We start from the raw sequence: 10,621 nt of genomic DNA, 5'->3' as shown, positions 1-10,621 counted from the left end.
ACAATGACCTCATGGCGAGCTGAGAGCCTGAGACTGAGAGTGGCAGTTTTGAGGGCGGTGATAAAGGAAAATAGAGGGTTGCTCAAATTCCGAGGCTCCGTAGATAATACTACTCGGGACTTCCTTGAAAAGATACTAACAGACGAATAACGTAATCAGAGCCGCAGAAGCTGCTTCATCAATTTCAAGAATACGCATTAATTACTGCTTTAGTATACTTATATATTCTACTATTCCGTTCCTAGGGACGTCAAGTTAATAATTATTAGTCCTGTATTCCTTTTTCATCTATCCCAAATTATAGTTCATTTTTCAATTAAATTAAAAAATGTAGTTGTATTTTAATTTTTGTAAAATATTCTTATTCAATGTGAGTAGTTGTTACTATAAACTTACCCCATTTAATAAGAGTTGATTCTTTTTTTATCATCAATTCAAGTTCCCATAAAGTTATACCATATTTAATGTGAGGGTATTTTAGAAAAATAGCAATCTAAATTTACTTTTTCAACAAAGTTAATTATTTTTTCTTAAACTGTGTGGAAAAAGAAACAGGACTATCAAAGTGGGACGAAGGAGTACGATTTAGAGTTGAACATCGTTTTATGTTGAGATAATATCAGAAACCTTCGGTTATGTTTGGATTGCATTTTCCGTCATTTTTCATGGAAAAATTACTGTAGCGATTTGATATATGTGAGGGAAAAAGGTGATAGGAAAATATGATCACGGAAAACGACAATATTTTTCGACAGAAACAAGCAATCCAAGCAAGGCCTTCCTCCGATTTCTGACAATTTCGTTCAGCTCCTCTCAGGTTTAAACATTTACACTTATATCACTTGGCATGGTAAAGTACCTATAATGTCCTTCACTTGATAGACAATTCACAGTTTAAGACAATAGATTTATAAAGCCAAAAAAAAATCATATTTTTCTTTCTCGTGTCTATTTTCACCCTTTTCTTTTCTAGATATTATATTACTATGCCATTTTTTATTATTTTCAGTTTTATGAATATTAGCAAACTGAGATTGTAAAATCAACAAAGGAGCAATTTATGTGTCAAATTAGAAAGAAATGATGAGGCTCGCAATAATAGAGAAATAAATAATGAAATTGATTATTAAAATAAGAAAAATGACCAAAGATGCGAAATTGTAGTATTTTGTCTATTATCAAGAAAAAGTTTTGTAAAATATCAATAATTTGCATACGGATTTGTTTCGTTGGATTAGTAATTGTTGGTTATGATTTTGGCATAGAGATGGAACTTATTTTTTACTTCTTAGATGTTCATATTTTTAAGAACATAAAAGTGTTATAATGGTGGTTCTATACTAGATTGCAAAGGTGTTGGAGTCGTTGAGATTTAATTTTGGAGCATAAAATTACTTATCAATAAGTGAGGAGGGTATGTGTGTGTGTGTGTGTAAATTTTTTTTTTCCATGACAAGCATTGATACTGTGTATGCAGCTTGGGATTTTTTAGACAACTACTTGGACTTGGAACTAGAGTTTATGTATGGATAGTTGTTAAATATTAGGATCGTAGATGTGTGCAAAATATGAAAAAAAAAAAGGTGATTGAGTTGATTATATTTTTCTTTGTTTATTTTGTACAAAAGGGTAGTTTAAGATTTTTAAGAGAGAATCTAACTTCTTGGGCCTACATTGTTGTATAAATAGTAAAAATAAGGAGATATATGTAATTTTTAAAACTTGAGAGGAGTTCTCTACAATAATTAAAAACATTAGGGGAGGTTTGTGCAATTACCCTTTTAATTTTCAAGTTCATAAAAAAACTCATTTGCAAATAAACAAGTCAATATTGAACAAAATTTCAAACTCGTTAAAATAATTATACGAGTTTGAACATTATATATTTTGTTTAATTAGACTCGTTTATATCCTTATGGGTAAGGGCAGAATTTATTTTTGCCACTTTTCTAGAAGTAAACTCCAGCAAAGACTTGTTTGGAAATTTTGATTTGGAGATATAAGAAATAAGAGGTATGATTCTAGAGTACTTTTCACTTGTCAAGAATTTAATGGAAGGACAACACAAATTTGATGAATTGAAATGTTATTATGTTTCTTTTTGTTTTTACTGTAAGTGATTCTTTTAGCAATAACAAATAAATTTCTCAGCAAATAAGTACTATAAAGTTTGCAAAAAGAAAATGCGAAGGAGAAAAAAAAAAGGTAATTAGATTGCATGAGGACCCAAAAACTATGTATGACATCGTGCTTTCTTTGTTGGGATAATTTCAGAAACCTCCCCTGGTGTTTCTAACTATTTTGTTAACCTCCCTATAAGTTTTAAAAATTACACTAACTTCCCCTAAGATTAATTATCTTATAACATTTAGATCCAATCGATAATTAAAAAGTAATATTAAGAGAGAAAAGATAATATGATTCCATCATTGCTTCTCATCCGCTACATTATTTAATTTATTTAATACCAACCCATACATTAAAAAAACACTAAAATTTATTATTTATCATTAGGGATCAAATCGTATATAGTATCAAAAAATAGTATATCATGTTATATTTTTCACTTAATACAAGATTCAAATTACTCTTTTAAGTTATACATCCATTATCAAATATTATCAAAAACAAATAATCAAAAAATTTGCAACCAAAATATTATAGAAATTAAATTTTAACATCATAAATATTCTTATGAATATATTAAGGTTAGTTACTGAGAATTTTATGGTATCAAAGTTCACTTTTTAATATATTTTGATTACAGATTTTTTGTTATTAACCATGCTTGACGATGAGTTTATGATCGAAAAGAACAACTTAGATCTTACATTAAATAAATAAATAAATATATAAATATAATGATATACTATTTTTTATGCCACATGTGATTTAATCCCTGATGATAAACAATAAATTATAGTATTTTCTTTAATATTTGGATGGATATTAGATTAATTAAATAATTTAGTTGATGAGGGGGTAATGACGGAATCATATTATTTTCTCTCTCCCAATATCCCTTTTTAAGTGTTGGTTGGACCTAGATGTTATAAAATAATAAATTTTAATGGAGATTAATGTAATTTTTAAAACCTGAAAGGAGGTCAGTGAAGTAGTTAGAAACCTCAGGGAGGTTTTTGAAATTATACCTTCTTTGTTTTGTCGAGTTGCAAACATCCAGACAGTTCCCATCATGGACAGTTTCCACCATGGACAGTTCCAAGCGTTGAAACTTGACAGGTAGTTGCATTACCAAGCAAACCGCCGTAATGAGAAAGAACAAAACGAAACAAACTATAGTTCACACTTGTTATCACAAGCTTCTTCACCGGCAAAGCTTTAATGAAATACAAGAATCTCTCTTTCTTTCGCACTTTTCCCTTTTCTTAGCAGTTCAGTGTATTCTTTTTCCATTAAAATAGAGGAAAGAAAAAGGTGCAATTCTCCTCGAGAAATGCTTATGTGAGTTCTTGCATAATTCTAGTCAGGTACTGTGAGTTCCCTATTTTTTGGAAATGAAAATCTGAAACCTGTTCCATGTTGATAGATTCTAACCAACAGGTATTGAAAGGGGTCTTGACGCTTGCAGGTTAATTTGCTTGCACCATGAATGCATAATAAACCATGCATTTCTCAAAGAAACATATTTTGTTTGTTTATTTTTCCTTTTTCATGTTTTCTCTCTCATTTGTTTTTTCCTCTCTTAAATATGGGCTAAATTGGACGCAGATAACCATTTATTACTTAATAGCAGCTGCTTATATGGTTTTGATGAATTCATTATCGTGATTTTTTTTCTTTTTACCAGGAATGTTGGTTTTTCCTTTTGTGCCTTTGTGGTTTCTTCTAACCATGGAAAATTTGTGCACTGATTGAGCCAACTTTCTTGGATTTTCTCTTGATAGATTGAACAAAATAAATATCATGGAAATGATTATGGGGATCGATGCAGAAATATATTCCTCAGTGTCCAGCTATTGGAAAGTTACTTAATTTAGTCGTTATAGTATCTGTTATCTCAAAGCAACAATCACTCAGAACCATTACTAATGGATTTGCGTGTAGTCTTTGTCTTGTGCAGGGGTAAATGACATCCTTAGCCTCAGACAGACTGCCAAAGTTAAATTCATCCCTTATATTAGGAAATCCTAGCAGACTACCAGTCCTCTAGGATTGAACTTCTTGCTTAGATTTCCAAGTTGCTATGGCGGTCTTTTGAATTTTTAGAGGTAAGTCAAAAGTGTAGTGGGATTCTGAATTAAAGGTAGTATAAATGTATAATCCATTCATCAGCCTGTCTCGGACAAGGTTCAAAGAGTTCAACTTTTTGTCCTTGCGGAAGACTACATTACTTCTATTTTAGCAAGTTGAATGATAAAAAGATGTGTCATTTGAAGATTGCATATTAGATTAGTACCGTTTAGATGGTAGCTGTTGTTGTGTATAACTTTTTCTGAAACTTCTTGTTTATTGCAGGGTCTCCACTAATTGCTATAGTGAATGGCAAGCCTGTTAAACATTATGATCAGCAATACTGAAGATGAGGAATTGGGCACCAAGCCCCTCAGGAGGTTATCTGTCTTCTATTATGGTGTAGGGCACATGCTGAATGACATAACATCTGCCTGCTGGTTCACTTATCTCTTGGTCTTCTTGACTGATATAGGATTATCCCCAAGGTTTGTTTTTTTTCCTGACTAATGAATTTTTCCATTTCCAGATCTTTCTTTTTCTGGTTTGCTCGTGCATGTTAATTACCTAAAAAGTGCTCAAATGTATTACTGCAAAACCACTTTCAAGAATCTTCAAAGCTGCACATTCCTATTTGGCTGAATAATGGAATGCAATTATGTTCTGAGTTGCTCAGAAACTGTTGTGGTTTTTCATGACAGAAAGCCCTTCGGGTATGATAAGAATGCATTTTAATTTACAATTTTCCTCCTGATGGTTCTCTTCCACGTTGCTGTTTTAGCACAACTGTGCTTTAGAGGATGGCATGTTCTGAAACTCTCTCTGTTTTTTTTTTTACTTGGATCCTTGTCTGCATTTATCCAATTGATAGTCTTGGTAAGAATTTAGCAATCTTTTAGCCGTTGAAATCCTATATTAACAGTAATTTACTGTATTCTACCACTTTAGATTTTATTAGTTAACAGAAAAGAGAAACAGAGTTGGAATAAACTCCTTTGCACTAAAGAATCATAAATTGTTTCTTTTCCTGTTGAAGGAGGAATGAGTAGAGTTACTATCTCTTTCTGTTCAATCTGGATATTGGTTTACCTGGTATCTTGAACTTGTTTCATTGATTTATTTTGGATTGATTTTCCGTATCTTGTCGGATCCTATGCTCTTCTTTTCATGATTTATTTTATCAGTTTTTTTGGCAAGATATGACTATTTCTAATCCATTTGCCATTTCTGTTTGACAGTAATGCTGCGGTTGTTATGCTTTCTGGCCAGATAGCTGATGGCTTTACCACCATATTTGCTGGTGAATTGGTATGTACCAAGATAACACAATTCAGAAACATTTTAGATTTTTGTATTTTAGGAGTTCCTATCATGATTTTACTTTCATGCTTGAAACACTGTGCTGTGGAGAAATATATCCAATCAATCTGTCTTCTGAGCCATTTTTCACTTGTTATGTTTCTTTCTCATAAAAGCAGAGAATAAATGGAAGATTTGTGCTTGTAATTTTACAGGTTGTTGTAGCATTCTGAGCATAATATAGTAGTTGATTTGTAAAGAAATTAGAAGTGGACTTGTCTGACTGTATCTTTGTTGAAAATCCTGTAACCGCTTCTAACCATCACATAAGCTTATTGCATAGAAAACATAAATCCAGGAAACTCAAAATTCAGAGAAAGCAGGAATATGGGATAGCTCTAAATATGCTGCTGTGCATGGAGTGACCCTCATCAGATGCGTTATGCTTGTTTATCCAACCTTGCTTGTTTAACTGTCCGTGGCACATGATTTCACAACCAATGCAACTAGTGTAAGAAATGATTTTTCCTGAATTTCTAAATTTTACATGGCGGGAATCAGATCCAAGTACCTCTAGGAAAATCTTCATCATCCATGAAACTTATTTCAAACCTTGAATATCCTAATAACTTAATATTTCACATTCTAGATTGACAGGTTTGGACACTTCAAAATATGGCATGCTGCTGGATCACTTTTAGTTGCAATTTCATTTTCTTCAGTCTTTGGTGGTTGCCTCCCGTGCAAAGTTCTTGGTTCCAGTTCTTCAACTCTGAAAACTGTTGGATATAGCACATTTGCTGCAATCTTCAACGTGGGTTGGGCTGCTACTCAAGTGTCGCATATGTATTGACTCCTGCTCAAATTTAATCGGACAACTGTAATTGGTTTCCTTCTGCATATCTGCCGACCCATATGATCCATTTTATAGATATGCACTGTCATAATTGCCTTAGTTTCTGTATAAATGCAAAGATTGCTATAGTCTATGATTTCACCAAGTGTTAGACATGAACGTCCCTTTTCTCTCTAAGCTAGATGGATAACAGTCCTGGGCTATTAGTTCTCCTATATGTATGGGAATTCCTCTACCATATATTCTTCTTCATTTTAAGCATCCCAAGGAGTATATAACCAAGTTTTGACATTGATCTGCAAGAGTTCACCAAAGTCAAATGCCAGTTCTTAAGAAAAGTCAATTACACTACTTTTCCTTGCTGTGCTGTTGCATTAAAGTTAGTTAATGGTTTTTTCCCAAAAGAAATGACTGTATGGCTGATGACTCATTGAAGGTCAATGGTGAATTGCATCACACTAAATTCAACAAGTAGAGTAGTTTTAGCTAGCTGCCGCAACGCTTTTACAATGGTTAGAAGCTCTCTCTACTGCTCAAAGCTTAACTTTGTTTATGCTTTCAGTAAATTAATCAATTTATGTTTTTCTCTGCCTTTTACCCTGAACTTTTTGTTGGAAGGTTGCCAACCTTAGCTTGTATGCTGTTGCATTCTTTGTCTTCAAGGTCAAAACATCAGGAACACCAATTTCTGTTGAGAATCAGGTTTCTGAAATTTCAGAATGTGCTTTCTTTTTTACTTTCTTTCATTTATGTTCTGAATTTCCTAAAATTGGAGCAGTACCGCTGGATTGCATACATATCAATAGCCATTGGATGCTGCTTTGTGGTTGTATTTCATCTTGGAACTCAAGAACCAAGGTTTGTCATGTATTCTAATCTTTATTTGGCTATTTAAGGACTTATGAGCTCTAAGGTGAATGTATTCTGTCACTTAAGGGAGTACTTTCTTCAGTTTTATGTTGATCGCGAAAGCATAAAGTAAGCATCTCATCTTATTCCTTGGATTCTATTTGAAGTTGGGGAAGGGTGGGGGAAAGAATTATTCATCCCTAGAAAATTATGGTCATAACTCTTTAAGCCTCTGCATTTGAGGGGTGATCTTGACCCATGGAAAACTTGAACTCATAATGTTATATTCAGTAGGTCATTCACACTAGCTAGAAAACTATAAATTTTAGATAACATAATTGTTAATTGTTTTTTGACTGTTCCATTGGAAAAGATGCTTGTTGTGCTGGAAATTATCTTGAGACATTTTCTTTTTTCATTTCTTTGTAGTCCTTTTCTTTTGGGTTGAATCTTAAATAAAAAACAAATGGGAGGATATCTGAACATAAAGGCCTCATCCCATGTATAGCACTTCTTTCTCGGAAGCCGAAAACAAAATCTTTCCTTATATTTTTTTTTTTTTTGGGATTATCTGCTATTAGTTGCATTACTTAATATTTTGTTGCAGGTTGAAACAAGATGTTCACAGAAAGGGTTATGCTCGAATTTATTGGACATACTGGTTTAAGAAAATTCTGTACTACCAAGTTGCTCTTGTATATGTGCTCACTAGACTGGTAACCAATGTTTCTCAGGTCAGTACAGTGTCAATGTCAGCTACTTTATCGATTGTCTGAAAAATCATTTGAAGAGTGCTAGACTGCTAGGTACATGAGCTTAGTGCATTATCTGAATTCTCATGAATTTTGGTTTCTGGTTACATCCGTGGCTTAGGCGTATCTGGCCTTCTATGTCATCGATGATCTTCAGATGTCCCAGTTTTCAAAAGCTTCGGTAACTCACTTAATACTAATCATTTTACAATGTTAGCATTTTTGCTCTTTTACTGATAGTTCTTCTTTAAAAATGTTTAGGTTCCTGCTGTCATCTACATTTGCAGCTTCATTGTATCGGTCCTGCTACAGGTTTCTTTCAAATCTTAAAACTGCTTTTGTTTTTGTGCATAGTCCTTGTCTATATGTTTTGTATAAAACATCCTGCATTTCTCTCTGTATCTAGGAAATGACATGGACTGGGCCACGCTTAAAGTCCTATTATTCTGCTGGAGGACTACTATGGCTATTTTGTGGTGCAGGAATATTTTTTTTACCAAGAAGCCTGAGTTATTTGATGTACTTCTTGTCAACGGTTATTGGAATTGCAAATGCCCTCATTATGGTAAGCAGTAAGTTCTGTTTTAGGCTTTTAGCACTTCTGCCCCCGTAGAGGTATTCTGGAACTTTAGATGAAGTGAACTGAAAGATGTAGAATCGGTATTTTTATTAATCAACCTGAAGTCTGAACCATCCACACCAGGCCAAGTATGAGTAGAGGTGTTAACCTTTCTCGTGTTAATCTCTCAATTTGAGATTACACCGGCATTTACATTTAAGTCCTGGAACTTCCAGAGTAGATCTAGCTGTCAAATTTCCATTCTCGTTAGAATATCTGAAGAAGTGCATTTCAGCAGGAATTTCTCGGTTAAAAAAGGTGGTTTTATATGTTGATTTGTGATAAAGGTTCAGTACGCAAGCAATTAACATGGAGTAGAAAATTACAACATTGCAAGTTGAGAGAACAAGTGTAATGAAGATCATACTAAACAAGTATTCATTTCAATGGGCCTCTTGATCTTCAGATTAACTTGATAAGATTTTCAAGGCTGGATGAGCTGGATATTAATTAACCAATCAGTTCTGTGGCTCAGAAAAGCTTTTAGAGTTTATGAAAGTTGGGAAATTCTTAGAACTTTGTATCAGTTGAATCCTATACACTTGTCATCTCACTGGACAAACTCTAAATCCAACGTAAGGATATTAATCAGATACCTGTCTCAATCATGAAGAAGAAACAGGATAATGAGTTTTTGTACTGCATTTATATCCTGTTATCACACCAATGTTTATTTTGCAACATCAGGTGACCGGAGTAAGCATGCAAAGTTTCCTAGTCGGTGAGGATGTCCATGGCTGTGCATTTGTTTATGGATCATTGAGCTTTCTGGACAAAATTTCATGTGGAGTAGCACTATGCATTCTTGAATCATACCAAAGTAAGCATCAAGTATCTTTTTGCTTTGCACCCAACTTCGCTTTATTATTTACCTGTCCTCTGTGTATGATTTGATGTGGGGTTTTGAATTTCTACATCCTACAAGTAGTAGTGAATTGAACTATTGCAATTAAACTTGTAAAGTTTCTCTTGCAGCTAACACTTTTTAGTGGCTTTCACTGACTTCGGGAATCATATATTGAAATATGTACTAGCAGGGAGTAAAGCTTAGAATTGTTCATGCAAGTTTTTTCCTTTTCAGTTTGGTCTTCAATATTTTTACTTGGCAACAGCTCATTTTCTCCTCTTAGCGATAATTCTCTACCAGCATTCTCTTATGCATTTAATCTTTTCGTTTTGGCGGTTTAAGGACAAATGCGATTCAATGATCAGCATCACCGACTTAGTTTTCATTTTTATGCAGATTCATCTACCCAAGTACATTCCTGTAGCCCGACAAACTCCTGTTTCTCTGTTTCTAGATTTGGATTAGGTTTTGTTCCTGCCGCTTGTGCACTCTTTGGTGTGGCAGTTACATGCAGCATGAAGCTCCAGCCCCCCACTCCAAAGCCTTTGATGGAACCCTTATTGGCGTAGATTTCGCAAGACATGACGTTAAATGTACAGCAACTCTCAATAGAAGAATCATACGCAGACAATGATCAAATGAAACGGATCGCTTTTGACTGCCAATTCAAACGCAGCTCCTCATTTTCTCAATGCAATCTTATCAGCTCTACTCATTGATGATGTTATACTTTTTGTTTGCACTGTTTACTCTTTTCTTGCCTGATTGCAGACAAAAGGTTTTGTGGTTGTTGCAGAAAAAGTTGGACATAGAAATTTGCAAACTAGGAAAAATATAACATTTATGCACAATCTCTCTTGCAAACATTTATAACATTTATAACACATGCTTGTAAGTTTTACTCTTGATTGCCAGCCTTTAGCAGGTTCTTCATTTGTTCACAGTAATGCTTGGATGCTTGAAGTTTTTACATGGTTAGAAACTGTGAGATTTCATTGTACTTTTCAAAAACCAAATAGGATCAAAGTCTTCATAGTAGTGGAGGAAAGAAAATCAACACTTTCTTCCTTCATTGAATGTATATTGGTTGGCATATGTATTTTCTCATCAGAAGTCTTATTTAGTTAATGTTTTTATTGGGCTATAACTCATTTTTCAGTTTTTTCTTGTTTCCTTTTTCCTACTGAAGTACAAGTACAAAATTG

General features: G+C 33.7%; 1 protein-coding gene across 8 annotated transcripts; it reads left to right on the top strand.

Moving 5' to 3' along the window:
- The first annotated feature begins 3,264 nt into the window (after nucleotides 1-3,264).
- On the top strand, nucleotides 3,265-10,324 carry LOC113726965 (uncharacterized). Of its 8 annotated transcripts, none has more exons than XM_072075494.1 (14): nucleotides 3,265-3,491; nucleotides 4,069-4,232; nucleotides 4,480-4,682; nucleotides 5,433-5,502; nucleotides 6,143-6,339; nucleotides 6,786-6,861; nucleotides 6,968-7,051; nucleotides 7,128-7,207; nucleotides 7,806-7,932; nucleotides 8,072-8,131; nucleotides 8,212-8,262; nucleotides 8,357-8,515; nucleotides 9,257-9,389; nucleotides 9,871-10,324. In XM_072075494.1, the coding sequence occupies exons 3-14, from the start codon at nucleotides 4,504-4,506 to the stop codon at nucleotides 9,879-9,881; spliced, it is 1,227 nt and encodes a 408-aa protein (XP_071931595.1). In that variant the 5' UTR covers nucleotides 3,265-3,491; nucleotides 4,069-4,232; nucleotides 4,480-4,503; the 3' UTR covers nucleotides 9,882-10,324. The 8 variants fall into 8 exon arrangements, with proteins under 8 accessions (XP_071931595.1, XP_027106694.1, XP_027106693.1 ...); XM_027250893.2 differs by having other exon boundaries at nucleotides 3,267-3,491; nucleotides 8,108-8,131; nucleotides 9,813-10,324; XM_027250890.2 differs by having other exon boundaries at nucleotides 3,268-3,465; nucleotides 9,813-10,324.
- The last annotated feature ends 297 nt before the right edge of the window (nucleotides 10,325-10,621 follow it).

The sequence above is a fragment of the Coffea arabica genome, chromosome 2c (genome assembly GCF_036785885.1).
Source record: "Coffea arabica cultivar ET-39 chromosome 2c, Coffea Arabica ET-39 HiFi, whole genome shotgun sequence".
NCBI lineage: Eukaryota > Viridiplantae > Streptophyta > Magnoliopsida > Gentianales > Rubiaceae > Coffea > Coffea arabica.
Note: the sequence above shows the minus strand (reverse complement) of the source record. Positions and strands in the feature narration are given on the sequence as shown.